At 53.1% G+C, this 25,374-nt stretch overlaps 1 protein-coding gene across 1 annotated transcript; it reads right to left on the reverse strand.

Moving 5' to 3' along the window:
• Positions 1 to 1,112: 1,112 nt before the first annotated feature.
• LOC129199039 (olfactory receptor 14A16-like) lies at positions 1,113 to 24,500 on the reverse strand. The gene is made up of 3 exons (XM_054808753.1): positions 24,370 to 24,500; positions 4,024 to 4,142; positions 1,113 to 2,053 (listed from the first exon to the last, which is right to left on the reverse strand). The coding sequence occupies exons 1-3, from the start codon at positions 24,498 to 24,500 to the stop codon at positions 1,113 to 1,115; spliced, it is 1,191 nt and encodes a 396-aa protein (XP_054664728.1).
• Positions 24,501 to 25,374: the final 874 nt, after the last annotated feature.

Below are 25,374 nucleotides of genomic sequence, written 5' to 3' on the forward strand. Positions count from 1 at the left end.
ACAGTGAAGTGACCTCAAGACACTGTCTGTCCCACAAGCCTTCATGGCACCTCTGAGGAACAGCTGATGGCATTCATGCTCACTCAGGTTCATGTCCCCACATGCACATGATGTGCATGCTTCTATCTCGTCTGTAAAATGTAGACGTGGACTTCTGACCTAGTCATGCAGTGTCCTCCTTCTGAACAGGAGGGACAAACCACCTCTCTGAGCTGGAGTGAGAAGCCAGTGTTGGGAATGGTGGTTGCAAGGGGCTGGCCTGTGATGATTGCCCTGGGGCACTTTCCTTGGGGTGTCCAGTGACCACGGGCACAGGCCAGACCCTGCTCTGCTGGTCCTTCAAGGCTATCCCAGGAGGACTGGCTGTGCGAGGACACTGCTGCGTGCGTTCCCCCACCCTGCACATTCAAACACTTGGTCTGTTCACTGGTGTTTTCCTCACCAGGGCACTTTCTTGAGCTTGTTCTGGACAGCCACTTTGAAGGAAGACCTACGCCTTCAGGCACTGCCTCAGGAGGTCCCCTTGTCTGACGGAAACACTGTTATGGGGGCAAACTCTGTCAAAGTAGTGCCCATTGCCTGTCCCTGCCTATGATCACAGGACTGCCACGCAGCAGGACTCTGACCAAGCTGCCAGTGCTCTCAGGCCTTGCACCAAAACAAGAGCTCAGAAAGAGAGTGTGGAAGTGAAAAGAGAGCAGCTCAGGAAAGACCAAGCGCTGGTGCTGCTTGGCAGTGCTCCTGTGCTGGGACTCTTTTCCCCTCCACCTGTGCACACAGGCACTGACCTGCAGCTCCAGAAAGGTCTCTCAGGAAGGATCTCAAACAAACCAGTCACTGCAGGGTCCTTTGATTTCTTTAAATGTACAGACAGCCTTGCTTCTCATTAACACACTCTCTGGATCACACAGGAAAGGTAGATCCTGATGCAGAAGTGGCATGAATAATGACATTGCTTTGTGGACCACATTATCATCAGTAAAACAAAAGAAAAAACCGAAATCCCCCCCAAAAAAAAAGCAACAAAAACTTCAGAAGACAGGTTGGGGCTGCAATGAGTTATATTATGAGTGATATGGAGATGATGATGAACAGTTTATTGCTTCTGAAAATCATCCCGTCCTCAGTTTCCACACTGCATCCTTGAGCTCCTGGTTCCTCATGCTGTAGATGAGAGGATTCACGGCTGGAGGTACCACCGAGTAAAGAACTGCCATTACCAGATCCAGGGATGGGGAGGACATGGAGGGGGTCTTCAGGTAGGCAAATATGCCAGTGCTGATAAACATTGAGACCACGGCCAGGTGAGGGAGGCATGTGGAAAAGGCTTTGTGCCGTCCCTGCTCAGAGGGGATCCTCAGCACGGCCCTGAAGATCTGCACATAGGACACCACAATGAAAACAAAACACCCAAATCCTAAACAGGCACTAACCACAATTAGCCCAACTTCCCTGAGGTAGGCATCTGAGCAGGAGAGCTTGAGGATCTGGGGGATTTCACAGAAGAACTGGTCCACAGCATTGCCATGGCAGAGGGGTAGGGAAAATGTATTGGCCGTGTGCAGCAGAGCAGTGAGAAACCCACTGCCCCAGGCAGCTGCTGCCATGTGGGCACAAGCTCTGCTGCCCAGGAGGGTCCCGTAGTGCAGGGGTTTGCAGATGGCAACGTAGCGGTCGTAGGCCATGATGGTGAGAAGACAATACTCCCCTACAATAAAGAAGAGAAAGAAAAAGAGCTGGGCAGCACATCCTGCATAGGAAATGGATCTGTTGTCCCAGAGTGAGCTGGCCATGGCTTTGGGGAGAGTGGTGGAGATGAAGCCCAGGTCTAGAAGGGAGAGGTTGAGGAGGAAGAAGTACATGGGGGTGTGGAGGTGGTGGTCACAGGCTATGACAGTGATGATGAGGCCGTTTCCCAGGAGGGCAGCCAGGTAGATGCCCAGGAAGAGCCAGAAGTGCAAGAGCTGCAGCTCCCGTGTGTCTGCAAATGCCAGGAGGAGGAACTGGGTGATGGAGCTGTCATTGGACATTTGCTGTCTCTGGGCATTGGGACCTGTCAAAGGAGGAAGAAGTAGTGACAAGTTAGGGTAGACATCTCAGAGAAGTATTTCTTCCGGTTCTCATGGAAACCCCCCAAACCGCCTCTTTCCTTTCAGAAAGACCTTTTGCTGGTCCATTTAGTGAATTCGGGTGGGAGCTGGCTGAGGATCCCCCAAGTGGCACTTCTGCTTGTCGCTGAGAGAAACCTTGTGGGTCCTGTGTGGCAAAGGGACTGTCCCTTTGTGCCGAGGGACAGTCTGTCCGTCAGACCCGGTCTCAGTTACCCTAGGCTGTCACCTCCTTGAGCTGGAGAGCGATTGCACCCAGACCCCCCTGAGAAGAAAATGGACAATGGGGTGAATGCAGTTCCCAAGTGCCCATCTCCAAACTCCTCACATTGTCTCAGCTCAGCCCTCCCCTCCCAGCCAGGGACGCAGGGGGCTCATCACAGGTGCTTGCATACACCCTGCCAGCAGCATTTCCATGGCCTTAGTACTGAGGGGCTGCTACGTAACACACAGATGGAACGGGAAGGCTGTGCCCTTCTGGAAGACAGCCTGCAGCACAGCAGGATGGCCCAGGGAAATAACCAAATGTCCTCAAGATCACCTGTCCGGAACAGTGAGTTGGCTCACTGAGCCCTGCAAGCAGCATTGCCCGGAGCTCCCACCTTAGGTGGGAAGAAAGGCAGCATGAAGAGGAGGGGGGAACTGGAGAAATTCCCCAGTGCCCCTGTTGATGGAGGCAGTACGGGGACAAACGGATGAGCACTTGGGAGATTCCCCTCATCAGGGGTCCATCGGCCGAGGAGGTAACTCATGCCGTGGAGCACATGGCCTTCAAGGTGAAGGCCCTGCTGTGTGGCAGAAGAGATCAGGGGCTTGCTCCGGGGAAGGCGTCGGCGCTGTAGCAAATGGCACAGAGGTGCCTGAATCCCCCCCCCCCCTGGCATTTCTGGCAGCAGCTTCTTCTCACTCCCTGCCCATATCTCTGCAGCCTGGAGCTGTTCCTGCCGGGATTTGTTTCTCTGTCCCCACATCTCCTCCCTGTCAGTGCTCACAGACCCCATCGCACCCACTGTGTGCTCAGCTCTGCCCTGCAGACCCCTCCTGGAAGCAGGGACATCTCTGTGTGTGCGGGGGCTCAGCAGCAGTTCAGAGAAGTCTGAATTAGAACTGGGGTCTCCGTGCCTTCACCAGAGCAGAGAAATAAATTCCCATCTCCCACTGCCCCCCAGCCAATGAAGAGCGGAAAACTGAAAGCACAGGTTCCTGCACTTTCAGGTACATGTTGCCTTGATGTCCTGCTTCAAAAGGACCCTCTGCAAATGCCCTGGCGGGGGATCTGAACCTGTGAGCACCTCTGACCCATGCAACACCCTCTTGACTCCAGAAGGCCTCTGCCCTGCCAGGCATCACCCCTTCCACCCAGAGCTTATCCCCAGGTGCTGTGGGGAGCTCCCCAGGCAGGCTGAGTGCTGACCCTGGCAGGCAGCAGAGTCCCTGCTCCAGCACACAGCCCCTGGGGTGCAGGGACCCCGCTCTGAAAGACAGCCCTGGGCACCCCTGGCTGCACACCTGGCTGCACACCCTTGCAGCCAGCCCCAGGAGAAGGGAAACTTCGTGTGCTGTCCCTCTGATGGTGCTACGCAGAAGCCCTGCTCTGGAGCATGTCCTTCTCCACAGTAAAGAAACCCTGATCGCCATCCTGCCAGATCTTAGCTGCAGCAAGATGTGTGAGCTCTAGGAAGCCCCTCCAGGACATTTGTGTATCGACCTGGAGCCAGACACTTACCGTGTCAAGGCCTGTGTAGATTTCTCCAACAGCGAACTCTCAGCATTAGCCCACTCCACAGTGCCTGTAATATCTCTGCCGTTTCCCCCTCTGCCCTCGCTGCCTGCAGGCAGTGCCCTCAGCCCTGCTGCGCTTTGCAGAGGAGCTGCTCCTGGGCAGAGCTGTCTCTCTGCAGCGCTGCCCGCTTGCCAGGAGCTCCCTCCATCCCAGGAGCCCAGCCCAGCTCAGGAGCAGAGGACCAGCCCAAGGCAGCACTTTCTCTGCCCCCTCTGGGCTCCCTCCAGGTGTCCCTGGGGCTCTGGGGGAACCTGCTGAGAAACAGGCTGAAGCAATCACTGATGTTCCCTCCCTCCGCTGGGGAAGGACACTTCTTTCCAGTAGAGTCATTTCTCCAAACAGACTGAGTCATGTCCAAGATTCACCTTTTCATGTCCCATCATTAGAGACAGGAAACCAAGACAGTGACCAGGAGGGATCTCCTTTACCTCTGCTGAGGGAAGAGATGCACCCGAGTCATTAGATGCATCTCAGTTGTTTTATAGTCCTGGGGCCGGATGGGGACTCAGCTCCCTGCCACAAACCCTCAGGATGTCGGATTCCTCTTGCCTCAGTTAAGGTGGGCACAAAACAGGCACCTGCATGTGAGCTGCTTGTCCCAGCTCGCATGGTAATTCATGAAGATAAAGGCCATGAGTGAGCTGCTGAGACACAACACCTGGTTATCTTTGAGATGCCAGAGGTGACCAAGATGTGTGCTGGTAACTGCAAGATCTAATGGAGCACTTCCTAGAGACAGGGCAGCATCTGGGGCCACCACCTTGGAGGCTGGTGGGAAATTTCTTTGGCCAGGTGAAATGACAGCAGATGCCCACGTTTATGACAACTGAAACTGTAACTATACCTTAGCTCCAGGGCATCCTATAGAGGTCTTCAACTGACCAAAAGGAGTGCCTTCCTGAGGAACCTGTCCTTCCTGGAGATCTGCTACACGTCAGTCACTCTGCCAAAAATGCTGGTGGGTTTCCTGACGGAAGACGGCAGGATCTCCTTCCTTGGCTGTGCTGCCCAGCTCTATTTCCTGGTTTTGTTGGGCAGCATCGAATGCCTTCTCCCGGCTGCCATGGCCTACGACCGCTACATAGCCATCTGTGACCCCCCCTGCACTACACCCTCATCATGAGCAGGGGTGTCTGCATCAGACTGCTGGTGGGGTCGTGGGTGGTCGTCGTACCAGTGCAAGTAGGACAGACCTACCAGGTGTTCACTTTGCCCTTCTGTGCATCCCGGGACCTTCGCCACTTTTTCTGGGATGTCCCCCCTCTGCCGGAACTGGCCTGTGCAGACACTTTCTGGAACCAAGTGATGCTGTACACCATCATCCTGGTCTTTGCGATCCTTCCCTTCTCCTTCATAGTTATTTCTTACATGAAAATTATCAGGGCAATTCTGAGAATACCTTCGGTTCTGGGCAGACACAAAGCCTTTTCCACCTGCTCTTCACACCTCGGGGTGGTGACGCTCTTCTATGGCTCAGCCACAATCGTCTACTTAAAGCGACGGTCAAGGGATTCTGTAGACCCTGACAAGTACCTTGCCCTGTTCTACACAATTGTGACCCCCATGTTTAACCCTGTCATCTATAGCCTGAGGAACAAGGAAGTGAGAATTGCCTTGAAGAGACTCCTATGGACAAAGTGATACTACAGAGTATGTAAAATAGCCCCAAATAGTCCCAAATGCCCCACTGGGGTACGTGGTTGTCTGAAAAAAGGCATCCCACATTTGCCCCAAAAAACCCCACATGTCCAGCCTGGCTTCCATCCTCCTCAAGAAGGGGGAAGGTGGCCTGAGGCATTCCTGGTATGTCATGCCCCACCATGATTAATGCAAACAGCTCCTTCAAGCTCTGTCTGACCAATGTAAAGTTAAAGGGAAATAGCCGAATCGTGGTCAGCAGTCAAGGAGGCCCAAAGGTGACACAACCGATGAAGAGATGACTACCCTCAGGTTTGACAAATCACTTGCTAGACCCCATGGACTGTCTAGAGTGTCACCGCATGGAATCAACCTAAAAACATTAAAAGTCATGAAGGTCATCTTCCCCTGCTATGATGTCTTGCACTGAGTTGTGTAATGCTTCACTAACTTGACAGAAAGAATAAACAAAAAAAGTCACTGGGGGGAAAGTCCAGCACTGGGATAGAGTCCCAGGGACCCGTGGAGTGTCTTTTTGCCATGGTTTAATACCAGTCGGCAACTAAGCACCACACAGCAGCTTGCTCACTCCCCACCCTGGTGGGACAGGAGAGACTCGGAAGGGTAAAAGTGAGAAAACTGGGGGGCTGAGATAAAGGCAGTTTATTAGGTAAAGCAAAAGCCGTGCACACAAGCAAAGCAAAACAAGGAATTCCCCCATCACTTCCCATCAGCAGGCAGGTGTTCAGCCATCTCCAGGAAAGCAGGGCTCCATCACGCGCAATGGTTACTTGGGAAGACACACACCGTCACTCCCAATGCCCTCTCCTTCCTTCTTTTTCCACCAGCTTTTATGGCTCAACACGATGTCATATGGTATGGAATATCCCTTGGTCAGGTGAGGTCAGCTGTCCCAGCCGTGTCCCCTCCAAACTTCTCGCTGGTGGGATGGTGTGAGGAGCAGAAGAGGCCTTGACATCGTGCAAGCACTTCTCAGCAGTAACTAAACCATCCCTGTGTTATCAACACTGTTGTCAGCACACATCCAAAACACAGCCCCATGCAAGCTACTATGGAGAAAATTAACTCCGTCCCAGCCAAAACCAGCACACGCATTTATGTGCTGAATCTGCTTTGCCAGTCTGAAACTGTCTCTTTAAAAAATGAGCCAGTGGGGGGTTGTAGCCCAAATGCCTATGCAGCATGAAGTGGGTTTCCCCAAACGGAGCAGCTTTGCACAATGTCTGCTCCACGAGGGGAAATATCTCAGCCTGCAATTGCAAATGGCTGATGCTGTGGAGGACAAATGTGTTTCCTGAGACAATATTCGATAAGCAAACAATACAAAAAGATTGGGAAGGTGAATGGGTAGGACAGAAACAGGAAAATTGCCCATCCACTGGAGCTCTGCAGAAGGAGGCTGGAGTGGTGCCCAGCATGAGGTGCTACAGTGGGATCAGCACCTAGACAAGACTTTTGTAGGGAAGGCTTTGCAAAGGAATAGCCTGACCTCACCCACCTGAAAAATAGACCCCGGGCAGCGTATTGAAGTGATGGTGAGATATGTCCCGGGGTAAAAGACCTTTGATGAGAGAAGGCTGGAGAGCTTTGGGTTGCAGAGATTGGAGGTAGTCCTCTGGCAATCTGAGTAGACTAAGCTTTGGAAAGGAGGAAAATAAAGAAGCTCTCAAGGACGTTTAAGGAATTAGTGGTCCTGTCACTAATAACACGAACAGCACAGTGCTGTAAGGGAATTCCTTCTTTTTCTTCATTAGGATTAATCAAAGCACTTCAATTTCATTCCCAACATTCATTTCTACTTTACAAAAGAGCCATAAGTTCTCAGCAGTTAGCCTCTGGCATGAAGTTCTTAAAACGCAGTGCTGCTTCTCTCACTGTTACCATTTCAATATTACACTTCTTAGACAGTATTGCCCTTAAATTATCCCTGCTTCATCTCTCTCCTCCCTGTTGTGTGGAGGAGAGGGAGGTGGAAGAGGGGAGCTGTTGCTTTTTTAGCCACAGGCGGCCAAGGGACAGACCCCAGCTTATGCAAAAGCACAAAGGAAGACAACATTTCCACGTGGTGTACGCTAACACAACACCGCTACCTGCATTTCCAGTCTCTGATGCCCTAACTGTGCGGCAGGGAGCCTGGAAGCTCTGAGCTCCCTTCATCTGCCCTGCAATTCAGCATGTAAAATGAAACTAACCTCCTCAAAGAGATTCTTCTGGTTCTCTTCAGAACCTACAGCACCACATTTGCCAGGAGACTGGCCAGGACAGGGAAAGTGGACTCGCATTCCTCTGCACAGAAAGCTTAGGTGTTCCTGGGAATCTCGGGAGGCATGGCATACCGATTCCTGGGTTCAAGGAGCCGCTCAAAGGCTTTGTGTCCATTTCCATAACGGTGGATTCAATGCCTGGCACACGTGCAGCCTCTGTACTGGGATGCTGATGTCTATGGAGCAACCTGCTCCGACCTCCGAGCTGGCCCTGCTTGGAACCAAAGGTAGAACTAGAGACCTCCTGAGTACAGGAGCATTCCACCCTGAATCGTCCTATGACCCCCTGCTGCAGAGACCCCCACCTCCAGCTGAATCCTTTCTCCTGGGGCACACTGCAAGGCACAGGCTTATGGAAGGGTTGTTGGGAAAGGGAGCGCTGGGATCTCTGGTCCAGCCTCCCAGCAAAGGGTGGGGTATCGCCAGTCCCACAGTCAGCTTGGCTGGAAACTGAAGACCTCCAAAGATGGAGATCACAGAGAGTTCTGGGTGTCCTGCTGCCATCAGCAGCACCCTCTGTTCACTCTTTCTGAAGGCCCAGTGTGAAGGTCCCAGGAGGAAACTTGTGGCTGTTGCCTCTGCCAGGATTCAGCTGCCTTTGAGTGCCCTGCTCCTCACCTTCAGCAGACTAAAGAGACCCAGTTCCTTCTGCCTCTCCACACGGCTCGTGCTTTAGGCCCCAACTCTCATCATGACAAACTGCCTCTGGACATTCTCCAGTTTCTCCATCCACCTTTCAAAATGGGAAACCCACTGGCTCATATGGCATCCATCATAACTCCCATGCCCTTCTCCTCAGGACACTCCTCAGCCAGGCACGTCATGGTCCTCATGCATGCGGTTTATTCTGCTCCAGATGCAGACCTTGCCTTTCTGTTGGCCAAAGGCGCGAGGGTGTGAAGGTCCCTCTGGCCTGAAACTCCCACATGTCAGCATTCGAGATTTGTGGGTCAATGCCTCCAGCAGCATAGCAATATGGGGATTTCTCTCCTGCCAAGTATCAATAATTGTTCCCTATTCCTCTGCCAGGGCAATGCCCTGGACCTGTTCCGACATGAAATCACCCAGGTACTCAGGCTCCCCTGCTCAGATGTCCACCTCAGTGAGGCTGGGTTTATTGTGGTTAGTGTCTGTTTAGGATTTGGGTGTTTTGTTTTCATTGTGGTGTCCTGTGTGCAGATCTTCAGGGCCGTGCTGAGGATCCCCTCTGAGCAGGGACGGCACAAAGCCTTTTCCACGTGCCTCCCTCACCTGGCCGTGGTCTCCCTGTTTAGCAGCAGTACCATGTTTGCCCACCTGAAGTCCCCCCAATCTCCTCCCCATCTCTGGATCTGGTGGTAGCTGTTCTGTACTCTGTGGTACCTCCAGTAGTGACACACTATTTACAGCATGAGGAACCGGGAGCTCAAGGATGTCCTTGAGAAAATGATTCCAAGGACATTTTGCTACAGTGACAGAATTACCACCTCTGTCCACAAATGATTCCCAGTGTATCTGATTCCAGCTTTTGTTTGTTTGTTTGTTGTGAGGTTGGGTTTTTGGGGTTTTTTGGGGTTTGGTTTCATTTGGTTTAAATATCATTATAATATCATTATAATTATCATGCTGTTGATATTTTTCATTCATGGTTTTTATGTTTCTTTCTTCACAAATATTTGCATTTACGTCACTGTATCTGAGTCATGTACCAACTTTGCATGTATAAGTGAGCCTGGTTGCCTTTATAAAAGTATGTTCAACACTGCTCAGAGTTAGCGTGACTCGTAGCATCTCGATAATACAGTGGGATCTCCCCGGTGCAGTGCTTTCTGTCTGGGCTCTTTCTCCAAAGAGGCATGAGGAACTGCCCCACTGAAATTCCTCTTCCTCCATGTGTTTGGGAGCAAAAAGCTCAGCGTCTGTTTGTGACCTTTTAGAGACGAGATGTCGGACGGGATTTATGCGTCACCAGTCGGTGTCTGATGACAGGTAAGATGGTGAGTGTAACTGAGGGGTGTGCCCAGGGCTCTCACACAGGTGACATTAAGGACACCCATTGTCTAGGAGAGGAATCTGGAGCTGCCTGGAGGGCACAGTGGTTCTCCAGGAGCGGCATGTTCCCAGGGTTGAGTGGGTATGGAAGAGGTCGGCAAAGATGGGGTTGAGGCCTAAAGTACAGGACATGTGCAGACCTCCTCGGGGCACTCTCCAGTTCCTCCCCACCTCTCTACAGCAGCAATTCCCACAGAGGGACACACCGGTCCAGATGTCACCACACCACGGCTCACTGCAGGGGGATGAAAACTCAAGATGTCTGGGGTGGCAGAGCTACTTCTACCACGGCCTCAGATGCAGTTGACCTTGTTCACGCTGAGCACGCACCACTGCCTTGTATGGTGTCCCTCATAGTGCCTACAGCACAGAGGACCCAAATCCTTGCCTGCTAGCCAAATCATTGTATTCCCTTCCCTGCATGCAGTAGTCATGCCACTCTCCTCGAGCTGCATTTCCCTCTGGACACCTATCAGACAACTTAATGCAATTTCTGGTGCAATGATTGTGAGGCTTTTGGGGAGTCAGCAGTCCTAGGATGAAAGCAAGCACACCTTCAAAATTCACCAGGATTCACACGATTTTGAAGGCTTTTGGAAGATGCGGGTATGAACATGTATCACAGTTTCTGCAGGGGCTATGGGAAAGCCCATACGTACAGTAGTGATGTCTCCAGGAGCTGATCTTAAACTCTCCATCTATCCAGGAGCTGGCCCTGGGATTCCCTCATCCCTCCAGTTACCCCATGGAGAAACACATACACACAGACAAACACACACACGCACACACACACACAGACAAACACACACACACACACAGAGTCATGTATTTGGTAGCGGGAGGGCTACAGGGGGTGGCTTCTGCAAGAAGCTGCTAGAAGCTTCCCCTGTGTCCGATAGAGCTGATGCCAGCCGGCTCCAAGACGGACCCAATGCTGGCCAAGGCCAAGCCTATCAGCAACTGTGGCAGTGCCCCTGTGATAACATATTTAAGAAGGAAGAAAAAGAGAGCGACTGAGACTATTTGAGAGGAACAACTCTGCAGACACCAAGGTCAGTGCAGAAGGAGGGGGAGGAGGTGCTCCAGGTGCCAGAGCAGATTCCTTTGCAGCCCATGGAGGTTGATGGTGGAGCAGATATCCACCTGCAGCCCACGGACGACCCCACACTGGGGCAGGTGGAGACACCTGAAGGAGGCTGTGACCCTGTGGGAAGCCAGCGCTGGAGCAGGCTCCTGGCAGGACCTGTGGACCCATGAAGAGAGGAGCCAGCGCTGGAGCGGTTATTCTGTCAGGACTTGTGACTCCGCTGGGGGACCCATGCTGGAGCAGTCTGTTCCTGAAGGATTGTACCTCGTGGAAGGGACCCACGCTGGAGCAGGTCATGAAGAAATGTAGCCTGTGGGAAGGACTCAAGCTGGAGAAGTTCACGGAGGATTGTCTCCTAGGAGAGGGACCCCACGCTGGAGCGGGGGAAGCGTGAGGAGTCCTCCGTGAGGAGGAAGGAGGGGCAGAGACAATGTGTGATGAACTGACCACAACCCCCATTCTCCGTCCCCCCATTCTGCTAGAGGGGGAGGAGGTAGAGAAATCGGGTCACTGAGTCTTTGAGAGGTTTGTGCAATCTCCTCTCAGTACCTGAGGTTCGTTACTCAGCACCAAATACACCATGGGACTCATTAAAATCAAGCAAGCCCTAACGAGCCATCTCTCTCCCTGTGATTTTCTTCAAGTCTTCAAGAGTTGTACACATAATTGGAGCTGTTTCCTAGTGTAGTTGTGGAGAAAGATTTCAAAGAACTTCTAACAAAGAGGAGGTTTTATTTCCAAGGGTGTATTTTACTACTTTTCAGTTTAGAGAAGAGGTGATGGCAGCATTCCCCAGTAGATCTTGGTCCAGGGTCTCTCCTAAGGATGCCTGGACAGGAGGAAAAGCAGTCCCTTGAGGTCTGACACAGCATGGACAACCTCCACCTCAGCTCCCCAGCCCCACCATTTCTCTCATTGGCCACCGGGGACTTTCCCTTACATCAGCCTTCTCCACTGAATGCTGCAGCTGGATGTTACAGCTCCTTTGTACCAACTCGCACTTGCTTTCCTTAGAGAAATGGCTGCACACAGGCACAGATTTTTTTTGCCTATTTGCAAGCAAAGAAAAGTCAAGCACGATAAAGTTTCATCGTGCAATAAAACACACTCTGCACCATATGCTTACTACAAGCTGCCTCTAATGACGTTGCATTTCTACAAGGGATAATCTTATGAGAAATGTTTTAGGTAGGTAGGTAGGTCAGTAGATATATAGATAGATAGATATAAACATAACTAAAGAGTTGGCTAAAGAGACAATTAGACTACTTAATGACAGGGCAAGCTTTTAACTCCCTGATGTCAAAGCAGCAGCTTTGGGTGGGTGACAGGAATGTGAATGAACAAAGAGCAGGGAGAGGAGAAAACTGGAGCGCAATGGAAAGGGCCTTTGTCTAGACAGTCTGCTGAAAAGATGACTTTAGAAAGGGTCATTGTATAATAGACAATAGTTAGATGATGAAATAAGGAAGGTTCAGCACAGGGATAAGTAAAATCTTTTTCTCCATGAGGGCATCCAAGCATTGGAACAGGTTTCACACAGACGTTGTGCCGTCTCTGCCCTTGGGTGTTTTCCAGCCCCCAATGGATAAAGCCTCGAGCAATGTGGCCTGACTCCACATCTGATTCTGCTGCGAGCAGAAGGCCAGAACAGACACCTCCTGAAATCCCATTTAAGAAAGTCGAAACCAAAAAGATGCAGCAGTTTCTTGTCCTCAAGGTCTGCATTTGATGACAGCAGGGAAAGTTCTCAGGTTCCCTGTGACCATGGAAGTAAGTCAGGTTCTTAGTTTAGTCAGAGCAGCTGCAGCTCTCATGCCTTGCTCCAGGCACTGCTGCTCAGGTGCAGGCCTGCTTGACAGGTATCCCCAACCTGTCCTGACCATTTCCTTTGCTTCACCATTCATTCCCTTGTCACTCCCTTCCCACCTCTCCAGTCCTACTCCTTATCCCCTCCCATGCAAAAAGACAACCCCTTTTATCCATTTCCTCACAGGCCCTGCACATTCTCCCTTTGAACCCTTATTTGGTGTTTCTGAGGTGGTTATAACGGTGCTTTCTGCCTTGATTAGCAACTACACTACACTAGTACTCTTTTTCTCATCTGTAGTGTCCTGTAGCTACCTGAGTTATCACCTTGTTAGAGGCACCATGGCTCAGGATGAACATCAGCACAGGTACTTTCAATGTTGGAGGTTCATTCCAGAGGGACCTTGACACACCTGGGGATTTGGCCAGCCGAAACTTGAAGATTTAGAAGGAAAAGCTGCAGAACAACTCCGTGCAGCAGCATGGGCGGTGACCACGCAGGCTAAGGAGTGCCTGGAGGAGAAGGGCCTGTGAGTCATGATGGCTGCCGTAGGAGCCAGTGGGCTTTGCATTCCAAAAGGAAAATGGAGAAAATGGAGAGTGTCCGGGGGAGGTCTGCCAAAATGGAGTGAGGAGCCTAAAGCCTGAGCTGTAGGAGAGTCTGAGGGAACTGGGCCTCTCTAGCTGGCTGAAGGGAAGGCATTGGGCAACCTCATAAGAGCCTGCACCTACCTACCTTGAGAGATGAGGGAGCCGAGCTCTCTTCTGCAGTGGCCAATGAACTGACAGAGGAAACAGCCACAAAGTGCCTCCTGGGAGTTTTGGGCTGAGCCTTAGAAAAAATAACATGGACTAGAAGGAGCACTGCTGTGACCTCCACCTTTGGAGCTCTTCAGGTTTCAGCTCCGCAAAGTCACAGCTACGTGGAGGATGGACTAGAGTCCCCCAGCAGTCTCCTCCTGCGAAGCCTTCCAAGAGCTTGTTCCTTGGCACGTGCTGTACAGGAAGAGATTAAGCTGGAGGTGAGGCTCTCTACATCATAGGATAATTCAGGGTGGAAGGGAGCTCTGGAGGTCTCAAGTGCAATGCCCAGCTCAAAGCAGGGCCAGCTCTGAGATCAGACCAGGTTGCTCAGGAAATGTCAGCATCCACAGAGAGAATTTACACACAAACCAGGTCACCATCACAGAACTGGAGACGAGGCATTTGACCAGCTCCCTGAACACCGCTATCGGTAGGCCATGCCTCCTGAGATTCCTGGGAACATGCACCTTCTTTTCCAAGGAGTGGGTTCCTTATGCAAGTTCCCTGGCATATCTCCAGCCCATGGAGTGCTTTAGACTGTAAACAGAATTGAAAGAAAGCCTCTGACTTGGGTACTATCAACCTCATTGCTCAAAGAGAGGGATATGGAGGCATCTCAGAGCTTCCACGTTCCTGCTACAGATTCAATGCCTCATAGGAAGGAGCTGAAGAAAACACTTTTGAACTGGTATAGCCTTTAGATCATTTCACATGTGAAGGCTCTGCTCTCTGCTTTCAATCGTTGGCACCCTGCTTTTCCTCACCTGCTTTTCCTTGCTCTCCTGCCAAAACCTGACCAAGTGATGAGAAGAAAGGCAGCAGAAAGGCCCTAGGCCTCCATGAATCAGCTGTGGTCTGGCAGCTGGAGGGTGATGGTGTCATTTCATTGTACACCCCACAAAGAATCCAGCTAGGAAGTGAATCTGCAAGTCTGAATCGACAAGGTCCATGGACAGCCCAGGCTGTGTCTATGGCTGTGACTGGAGACCCATACACCTGCAGTGCAGATCAAGCTGGGGCTGAAAGTGGGCTTCAATGGGCTCCTGGGCCCATGGACAGGGATGCAGGTGGAGGCTGCAGGTTATGCTGGTCAGGGCCATGAAGGCCGATGGATGCTCTCAGGGCCCTGACACTGCCCCCGTGGCATCCCACCTGCCAGTGCCCGCAGGAGGCCAAAGTCTCATTCCCTCATGTGCAGGGTCTGTGCTCTGCTAATCTCCTTCCCCTCGTCCCTGGGGATGTGGGAGACCACATGGTCACTGCAGACCAGGCTGACACTGGTCTTCACAGCCCTGACCAGTTCTTCCTCTTTTGGGAGTACCCCATCCAGGTGAGCAGAAGACTGGATGGCCCATTTAGAAGCTGACGCACACACACCCCCACGCCTCCATTTAACCTGTTGCGTGTTCCATAGAGAATGTCCATTTATCTGAGCTGCCCTGACATCCCACAGGGCATCCCCCACTTCTCATCTTCCCTGCTGGTCTCTCCTAAATATGTTCTATCTCCACCTACCACAAAAGCCCTGGGAGGTGTCCATCCCCACCTCGGCTCTTCTTCCATTGACATCACATCTCTGTGAAAAAGTGTGACGAAGAAGGAGTGGCAGAGAGGTTCTGTGCTGACTGTAACCCCTCATTCACCATCCCCCCTGCACCTCTCAGGGTTGGGGCAGGTAGAATTGGGAATGAAGGGGGAATGGTCTTTCATATTTTTGTCATATCAAAAGTCTATTTTAATTGACAATAAATTAAATTGATTTTCCCCAAGTCAGCTCTTCTTTGCCAATGACAGTAATTAGTAAGTGGTCTTCCGGTCTTTATCTTGACCTGTGAGCTAATCTATCTTATTGTCTCCCTTTGTCTTTTTGAGTTGGGGCTGTGAATGAGCATCTGAGTGGGTGTCTGGCTGCTGGCCAAGGCTAAGCCACTGCAGAACCACCACATCAGGAGTGCTGTGTCCAGTTTGCAGCTCCCCAGCACAAGAAAGACCCTGACAGATTGGAGCAAGTCCTGCAAAGGCAAGAAGGATGGTTGGGGCCTGGAGACCATCATGGACAAGGAAAAGTGGAAAGAGTTGGGGTTTTTTTTGAGAACTCCCTCGGAGTCAAACACTAGAAGAAAGACCCAGGCCAGTTGGTGGGATCTCAAACAATGGATTTTTTTCAATATCTCTTGAGACAAGACCATGAACCCCTGATCTAGCTGGACCTGCCTGAGAATGGGCTTGGCTGAGAGACCAGCTGTGGCAAGAGCTATGGGACTTGGATTGTAATGAGTGTCAGTAGGAAACTCGTTTTCTTTTTATTAATAATGGCAGTGGAGTTGGGTATCATGAAGGCCCGGAGGAGGACAGAGGTGGCCATGCAGCAAAGGTCCCTCCTCAGGACTGAGGTGTATGGCCAGAGATGGAAATGGCCAGTGTGTGGGGCGGTCAGGGAAAATTGCCCTGCCGGGGCAGCGTCCCTAGGGCGTCCAGGGAAAAAGGCACAGACTGGGCCCCTCTCTTCTGCACCTTTGCTCCTTGCTTCCTTCACCGTGACCCTTGGCTCTGCACCGTGATCTGCACCCTGCCGCGTGCCCCCACCCTGCACACTCACACAGCTTAGCTCTACACTGTGTTTGTTCTCTCCTGGGCACATTTCAACCCAGCCCAACCCCTCCCCAGCAATCCCTAATTCTCCTCGCCTCTTCCCAGTACAGTGGCCAAGTCTGGGCTGGCCCACGGCAGAGCCCACGGCAGGGTGCTGCAGAGCTCTGGGCACTCAGCCCACAGCCCCAGCCCCTCTGAAGGGCACAGCAGGTCCTGGGGGGCAGAGCAGGGGGTTCCGGCTCCCCGTTGGTCCCAGGGCTTGACCTGGCCGCAAGGGCATGAGGAAACAGAGGCCACTCACCCTCTGGCTCTCCTCTGTTCCTACTGTAGGTGACCCTCCATGCTGACTGCATTTGCCCCCTTCTCTGCCCCCACCAGCCCCACTCTCCAGGACAGCATGGCAATCCTGGCGCTGGAGCTCCTCAGCTAACAGCTCTCCAGTCTCCCTTCCCTGTGCCAGCGGGGTTCCCGCTGCCTCTCCTGTGATCGCAGAGTCCTCATTTTCCTGTGAATGCCTGGAATTAACACTTTACTTTAAAAGGTAGAAGGGGACGTTCAGAGTGATGGCATTTGTCTTCCCAAGTAACCGTTACACGTGATGGAGCCCTGCTTTCCTGCAGATGGCTGAACACCTGCCTGCTGATGGGAAATGGTGAAGGAGTTCCTTATTTTACTTTGCTTGCATGCACGACTTTTACCTATTAAACTGTCTTTATCTCAACCCACAAGTCTTTGCACTTTTACCCTTATGATTTTCTCCCCCATGCTGCCGTGGTTGGAGTGAGCGAATGGCTGTGTAGGGCTTGGTTGCTGCTTGGGATTAAACCATGGGACAAAAGTGCTTTGATTTCTCATTCATTCCTGCCCCCCTAAGGGTTGACTTCAGACAAAAAGATGCTGCTGGTTAATTTATTTTGCTTAAATGCAGAGAGAGTCTGGCTCCTCATTTACACAGACACTGTGGGTCACACAAGACAGGTGGATACCTAGGACGGAGGGGATGAATAAAGACATTTCTTTGCAGACAGCATCATCAAAAGTGGAAAAGGAAAAAAAGAGAGAAAATAAAAAAGAATAAACGAAGAGAAGGAAAGACAGGCTTAGACTGTCAAGATATATATTGGGAATGATTTGCAGAGGAAGGTACACAGTCTCTGGGTGTTAAATACCATCTAATCAGTTTCCTCAGGGCATCCTTGAGCTCCAGGTTCCTCATGCTGTACATGAGGGGGTTCACTGTTGGATGTAGAACCATGAACAGAACTGCCATCGCCAGATACAGGAATGGGGAGGAGATGGAATGGGGCTTCAGGTAGGCCATCATCATAGTGCTGACAAACAGGGAGACCACGGCCAGGTGAGGGAGGCACGTGGAAAAGGCTTTGTGCCGTCCCTGCTCAGAGGGGATCCTCAGCACGGTCCTGAAGATCTGCACATAGGACACCACAATGAAAACAAAACATCCCCAAACAAGAAAACCACTAACCACAATTAGCCCAGCTTCCCTGAGGTAGGCATCTGAGCAGGAGAGCTTGAGGATCTGGGGGATTTCACAGAAGAACTGGTCCAGGATATATCCTTGGCAGAGAGGTATTAAAAATATATTGGCCGTGTGCAGCAGAGCAGTGAGAAACCCACTGCCCCAGGCAGCTGCTGCCATGTGGGCACAAGCTCTGCTGCCCAGGAGGGTCCCGTAGTGCAGGGGTTTGCAGATGGCAACGTAGCGGTCATAGACCATGACAGTGAGGAGAAAACACTGCTACAACTAAAAAGAGAAACCAAAATATTTGAGCAGCGCATCCCAAGAAAGAAATTGCACTCTTGTCTCAGAGGTAATTGGCCATGGATCGATGATGCCATGATGGAAGAGCAGTGGAGACAGAGCCCAGGCCGAGGAGGAGGAAGTACATGGGGGGTCTGAAGGCACTGGTCGCAGGCTATGGTGGTGATGGTGAGGCCATGGGAATAGCTGATGGCATTTGTGCTCACTTGGGTTCATCTCCCCACACACACACACTGTGCATGCTCATGTCTCGTCTGAAGCATGCAAACTTGGACTTCTGACCTTGTCATTCAATGTCCCTCTGGGGAGGGAAGAACAGCCTCTCTGAGCTGGGCTGAGAGGCCAGTGCTGGAAATGGTGCTTGTTATTGGCTGCTCTGTGATGGCTGCCCTGGGGCAACTTCCCCGGCATGTCCAGCGAATAAGGGCCCAGAGCAGACTCTGCTCTGCCGGTCCTCCTTCTCTCTCTCAGGAGGCCTGGCTGTGCAAGGACACTGCCGTGTGCCCCCAACCTCCGCACTCACGCACTGTAGCTGATCACTGGTGTTTTCCTCTCCCTGGCACTTCCCATCCCAGCCCCTCCCCAGCTCTCCCCATCTGCCTGCCCTTGCCCCAGCACAGCCCAGCACAGCAGCCCAGGTTGGGACTGGCCCCACACCAGGAAATGGAGGTCGGTGACTGTGTCTCTGGCTGGCATGCCGACAAGATCCCCACCCCAGACAGCCTGCAGCCCCCCGTGCCAGTCCCACTCCCCAGGACAGCACAGAGTCCTGGCCCTGCGGCTCCTCAGGCAGCTCCTGCTGCGGCCCTAAGGATAGGGCAGCCTGCCCGGTCGAAGGATTTCTCTTGCCTTGCACACACGTGGTGCCCTGCTCTTCTCCCAGGACATTCCATTTCCCCACAGAGCCTTTCCCCAGGTGAGCATGTCTGTGTTGGCCTGGCCGGCCATTCCCGCACCCTCTCCTCATGCTCCCCGCAGCCCCTGAGCTGGTGGTGCTGCTCTGCAGAGCGCGTGGGCTGCGGTGCCCGGCGCCACAGGCTGACTCTGCAGGGCCGGTGCCGGTCGGGCTGCGTGGCAGACCTAGCTCAGGGCTGTCACTGCCATTGACTGCCTCCCACACAAGTTCTTCTGAGGCCATGGAGGGTGCGCAGAGGTACCCTGCCTCACTTCCAAGGCCATGAGATGCATTTTGGTGCTGCAATGCATCCAGCCTATGACATTTCACTGAGGGTGATAACGCATCACTCACCAGACTGCTTTCCTTGTGCCTGTTGTGTCCCCCGCGTTGCAGAGCTCGGACTTTCCTGTTCACACCCAGATTTGGCACTTTACCTCTGGTCTCCACCTTGGACAGGCTCACGCTCAGTGGGGCTCCATCCACCGCTGACTCCCCGGCACACGCTGTCCCTGCAGATCCCCTGTGCTCTTCTGGCAGCTCCTGAGTCCCTCCCGAAAAACATTCACTTGCCAGCAGCCCTGTGAACTGCTGTAGAGCCCCAGGCAGGTGAGTTGGGAACCATTCCCCATCCGCATGGGTGTTGGCCACCAACAAGCAACACCGGTACCAGACCTCAGTCCCTAGCAGACCACACTGGGACCTTGATCTCATCCTACGGAGCCCACAGAGAAACAAGCAAAGCAACAAGCCTCTCTGCAGAGTCTATTCTTTGGGCATGTTCTTGAGACCAGCTTCTGAACACCTAAGCCTTCGGGCACTGCCCTGAAAAGACCCCCTTGTATGATGGAAATGCTGCTATGGAGGCCAGCTCTGTATCAGAAGTGCCCGTTGCCTCTCCCTGCCTGCGGTCACAGGACCGCCACACAGCAGGACTGTAACCAAGCTTCATGAGCACCCAGGCCTTCCACCAAAAAAGGGCTCAGGAGAGCATGGAAATGGAAGGAGAAAAGCTTGGGAAAGACCAAGTGCTGGTGCTCCCTGGCAGTGCGGCTGTGCTGACGCTCTTTTCTTCTTCCCCTCTGCACACAGGCTCCCCGCAGCTGCAGAGCAGGTCTTGGAGGAAGGACCTCAGAAAAAAGAGTCAACGCAGGGCACTTTATTTTGTTTAAACACCCAGAGGGTATGACTCCTCATTTGCACAGCCTCCAGGTCACACAAAAGCTGGATAGATTGTGAATTAGAAATGGGTCAAATAAAGACATTTCTTTGTGGAAAGCATTCAGATAAGTAAAACAAAAAACAAATAACCCAAACTTGACACGCCCCCCCACAAACCCCCTTCCCCCAAGACCAAAATGATCATTAAAAAAACTTCCAGAAGACTGGCTGGGCCTGTAATGAGATATATTATGAATATTCTGAAGAAGTAAACAGGCAGTTTATTGTTTCTGGAAAGCATCCAGTCATTAGTTTCCTGAGGGCATCCTTGATCTCATGGTTCCTCATGCTGTAGATGAGGGGGTTCATGGCTGGAGGCACCACTGAGTACAGAAATGATACGACGAGATTCAGGGTTGCAGAGGAATTAGACAGGGGCTTCAGGTAGGCCACCATGGCAGTGCTGATAAACAGGGAGACCACGGCCAGGTGAGGGAGGCACGTGGAAAAGACTTTGTGCCGTCCCTGCTCAGAGGGGATCCTCAGCACGGCCCTGAAGATCTGCACATAGGACACCACAATGAAAACAAAACACCCAAATCCTAAACAGACACTGACCACAAGAAGGCCAACTTCCCTGAGGTAGGCATCTGAGCAGGAGAGCTTGAGGATCTGGGGGATTTCACAGAAGAACTGGTCCACAGCATTGCCGTGGCAGAGGGGTAGGGAAAATGTATTGGCCGTGTGCAGCAGAGCATAGAGAAACCCACTGCCCCAGGCAGCTGCTGCCATGTGGGCACAAGCTCTGCTGCCCAGGAGGGTCCCGTAGTGCAGGGGTTTGCAGATGGCAACGTAGCGGTCGTAGGCCATGACAGTGAGGAGAAAATACTCTGCTGAAATCAAAAAGAGAAAGAAAAAGACCTGCACTTCACATCCAGGGTAGCAGATGTCCCTGGTGTCCCAGAGGGAATTGGCCATGGCTTTGGGGAGAGTGGTGGAGATGGAGCCCAGGTCGAGGAGGGAGAGGTTGAGGAGGAAGAAGTACATGGGGGTGTGGAGGTGGTGGTCACAGGCTATGGCGGTGATGATGAGGCCGTTTCCCAGGAGCGCAGCCAGGTAGATGCCCAGGAAGAGCCCAAAGTGCAAGAGCTGCAGCTCCCGTGTGTCTGCAAATGCCAGCAGGAGGAACTCAGTGATGATGGAGCTGCCGTTGGCCATCTGCAGCTGCTGCTCACAGAGGTCTGTGCATGGAGGAAAAGACAGGGAAGAGTTAGAGTAGAGCTTAACCTACTGCATTTCTCATAGAAATCTCCCAAAGCGCTTTTCCCCTTTCAGGAAGACCTTTGGCAGGTGTCTTTGCTACATTCAGGTTGGTGCTGCTTGTGGGTGCCATAGGAGCAGGGAGCTCTTCTGGGGGCTCTGGAGGACTTTGTCCCGCTTACAGCAAGAGCTAAACAGGAACATAGGGTGATATCAGGTTAAGTCCACTCGTAATTGATTGTTGGTCCCACTACACCAGACTGCAGAGTAGAGCTGTGGGCATTTCCGTTTGCTTACTTTGTTCTGTTTGCCTATCCACACCCGAGGGATTTTTTAAAGGCATAAACCCTTGGCATTTCTTCTGCGCTCCAGGGGAAACCTTGTGGGTTCTGAGAGACAAAGGAACTGCTCCTCAATACAGAGTGAAGAGAGTCGATCTGTCCATCAGCCCTGGTCTTGGCTGGCCTGCGCTGGCACCTCTTTGAGCTGGAGGACGATTGCACCCAGATGTTCCTCTGAGAAGAAACTGGACACTGGAGGATCTCAGCTCTCCCCTCCTAGGCAGGGACACAGAGGGCTCATTGCAGCTGCCTGTCTTCTCCATGGGACTGCTAGGTGACACAGAGATGCCCTGGGAGAGCTAGGCCCTTTTGGAGGGCAGCCTGCAGCCAAGCAGGACCCACTCCCACCCATTCCCCTCTAGAAAATACCTGAATGTCATAAATATGAGGGGTCCTGCAGGAAGAGTAAGCTCACTCCTGGCCCCATACACCGCAGTGCCCAGAGCCCCAAACATTAGGAGAGGACGCGGATGCTTTTCCTCCATGGATCCATCTGCATGAGACAACATGCAGCACTGGTGTCTGAGCTGCACCCTAGTCCTCGCCCCTCACACCAGCGATTAACGGGGAAGAACAAGGGCGGCAGGGACAAGAGGGGAAAATGCCAAAGTACTCCTGCCAAGGGAGTCAGGAGAGGGAGACACAGCTGGACGCTTGAGTGTTTCTCCTCTTCGGTGGTTGGGCCGCTGGGAAGGAAACGCATGATCAAGTCCCTGTGACATTAAGGGTGGGAATATCTGCTGGGTGGGAGAGGAGACCAGGGAGTTGCTCTGGGGAAAGTGTCTGCACTGCAGGGCATGGCAGGGAGATGCCAAATGCCCCCTCCATGGCATTTCTGGGAGCAGCTCCCTCTCACTCCCTGCCCATGTCACCACTGCCTGGAGCTGTCCCTGCTGGGACCCGTTTCTCTGCCCCCAAGTCTCCTCCCTGCCAGTGCTCACAGCTCTCATCCCACCCGCTGTGTGCTCGGCTCTTCCCTACAGACCCCTCCTGGCAGCAGGGCACCGGCCAGAGAAACCTCTGTGTGTGCAGGGGCTAAGGAGCAGCTCAGACAAGTGCTGAAGTGATCCCGGAGTCGCTCTGGGGGACGCATCTGCCCCCGTGGGTTCGAAGGGGGCTGGGGCACCTCACTCCCATGCAGACCCCTGCCTGGCAGGGCTTCAAGGGTCACTGTCTGAAACTCCCCCAACCCCACAGAGCCCACGAGCAGGAGCAGGAGCAGCACAGACAGGCGGGAAGAGGAGGAGCAGCACCACAAACAGAAGGAAAGGCACTTAAGACAGTCGTCACCTTCACCAGCCGTGCAGGCAGCCTCCCAGACAGCGATGCTGCAAGGCAGTCACGCTCAGCCCCTGTGCTGCGCAGAGAAAAATGGGCACAGGGCTGGAGAGAGGCACCGCTGCTCTGCTGGAGCTCTGGCTGCAGAGGGGGCAGCTGATGCCTTGTGCCCCACGGCCACGAGGGCAGAGACTTTGCTGGGTCAGACAGGAGGCAAGGGGGCTTGCTCAGAGGAAGGGGTCTGCACTGGAGGGGGTGACAGGGAACTTTCCCAATTCTCCTTCCCATGACATTGCCTTCTCAGTTTCATCTTCTTCCCTGCCCACCCCTCGGCTTCCTGGTCCTTTTCAACCTGCTGCTTTGCCCCACAATGTTTTCCTCACAGAAAATTCCGAGAGACCCCATCCCACCGTTGGTGCACTCAGTGTTGCCCTACAGAAAACTCTCCCCGGGAGGGCACCGCCTAGAGACATCTCCCTGCTTCCGACGGGTAAAGAGCAGGTCAGATGAACCGTGATGTTGCCAGCCAAGGTGATGCTGGTGATGCCTGCAGGCTGAGGGGTAGGCGAAGGCATTTTCTGAGGTTCCTAGAGGACCTTCTGATCATGCCACGTAATGGTTAAGAATCTCAGTCACTTCTCAAATGTGAGCAGCTCCGTTTCCCTTCACACCCCCAAAGCATGAAATTGAAGCCTGAGGGAAGCACCTTTGTTTCCAGATAGCCCCTGCCTGGACCCTCCAGCCCTGGGAGGATCTGGAGCTGTGAGCGGCCCTGATCCATGCAGCAGCCTCTGAACAGCAGAAGGACCCTGCCCTGTCATGCCCTGCCGGGTGTCGCTCCTTGCACCCAGACCTTCTCCCCACAGCACCGTGGGGAGCTCCCCAGAAAACCTGAGTGCTGCTCCTCGCAGGCAGCACAGTCCCTGTCCTGGCACAGAGCCCCCTTGGGCTGCAAGGACCCTGCCTGGAGCCCAGGGCAGCCCCACACCCAGCCTGGCACCCCTGCAGCCATCGCTGGGAGGAGGGACCCATCATGCCCTGTCCCTCTGAGGATGCAGCAGGGAAGCCCTGCTCTGGAGCAGATCCTTCTCCTCCACACCAGAAAAGCCAGGAGAGCCATGCTGACAGGTCCTATCAGTTGTGGCATGGGCCAGGTCTAGGAGACACTTCCAGGCACTCGTCTGCATTGCCCTGCAGCCAGAGACTTACCGTGTCAAGGGCTGGGAAGATTTCTTTCCCCAGTGAGCTCCCACACCAGAAGTCTTTCACCTTCTCTCACTCCTCTTGTCTGCTCTCAGTGCCTGCAGGCAGTGTCCTCAGCCCTGCTGCGCTTTGCAGAGGAGCTGCTCCTGGGCAGAGCTGTCTCTCTGCAGCGCTGCCCGCTTGCCATGAGCTTCCTCCATCCCAGGAGCCCAGCCCAGCTCAGCAGCAGAGGACCAGCCCAAGGCAGCACTTCCTCTGTCCCCCCACGCCCCCCGTGCTCTCTTAAGGTGTTGCTGGGTCTCCAGAGGAACCTGCTGTGAAACAGGCTGAAGGAATCACTGATGTTCCCTCCCACAGCTGGGGAGAAACACTTTCCGGCAGAGTCATTCCTCCTAATAAAAAAAGCGTTGGGCATAAGAATCTCCTTTCCTTGTGTCGGCATTAGACGGGACACCCAGGTAGGGACAGCGAGGGCTCTCCTTTACCCCTGCTGAGGGAAGGGACTCAGCTGACTCAGTTGAGGCATCTCATCCTTGGTTTGCAGTCCTGGGGCTGGAAGGGGACTCAGCTCTCACCTATGGCTCCCACAAAGCCTCAGGAGGTGGGATTCTTCTTGCCTCAGGTCAGGTGGGCACCAAATAGGCACCTGCTGCCTGGGAGCTGCTTGTCTCAGTTCCCATGGGAATTACTGGAGATGGAGGCCTGGAGTCACCTGTTCAGACTCAAACACCTGGTGACATCTGAGGTGTCAGGCGTGGTCCAAGATATGTGCAGGGAACTGCAAGCTCCAATGGAGCCGTTCATAGAGACAGGGCAGTATCTGGAGGCATGGTCTTGGAGCTTAGAGGGGAATACCTTTGGCCAACAGCAGATGCCCACATTTTGGACAACTGAACTTTTCCCTACTCCTTACGTCCAGGGCAGCCTACTGAGGTAGTCAGGGGGCCAGAAGGAGTCTTTGCCATAGCCATCAGCCATCTTCTGCATCAGCTGTAGATACTAGATCACCTTTGACTGTAATGGCAGATGTCTCATGGACATCCCTACGTTGCCCAAGCCAATTCAGGGCAGCTACTCAACAGCCAAACACAGGCCTGCAGTGCTATGATGTGAGATGCCGGGGCCCTCCAGCACAAGTGCATGTGGCTGGCAGGGACCGCACAGGACCTACAGGAAAGGCATCTGCGTCCAGAGTGGGTGTGAGACAGACACTCCAGATGGCATGTCCGATTGCATCAGTTTCTGTTGGCCAGCTACTGAATCCCACCACTGCAATGAGACGGGGTCTGACCCAGCTCCATCCAGTTGATGCAGAA

Source organism: Grus americana, chromosome 39 (genome assembly GCF_028858705.1).
Source record: "Grus americana isolate bGruAme1 chromosome 39, bGruAme1.mat, whole genome shotgun sequence".
In the NCBI taxonomy this organism is placed as follows: Eukaryota; Metazoa; Chordata; class Aves; order Gruiformes; family Gruidae; genus Grus; species Grus americana.

Excerpts from the sequence above, each read along its gene's own strand:
- LOC129199039 (XM_054808753.1), bottom strand. The coding sequence starts at position 24,500 with ATGCCGACACAAGGAAAGGAGATTCTTATGCCCAACGCTTTTTTTATT. Across the intron at positions 4,143-24,369 it reads TTCAGCCTGTTTCACAGCAG|GTTCCCCCAGAGCCCCAGGG; the intron begins GTTCCTCTGGAG and ends GTTTCTCAGCAG. Across the intron at positions 2,054-4,023 it reads TGGGATGGAGGGAGCTCCTG|GTCCCAATGCCCAGAGACAG; the intron begins GCAAGCGGGCAG and ends CTCCTTTGACAG.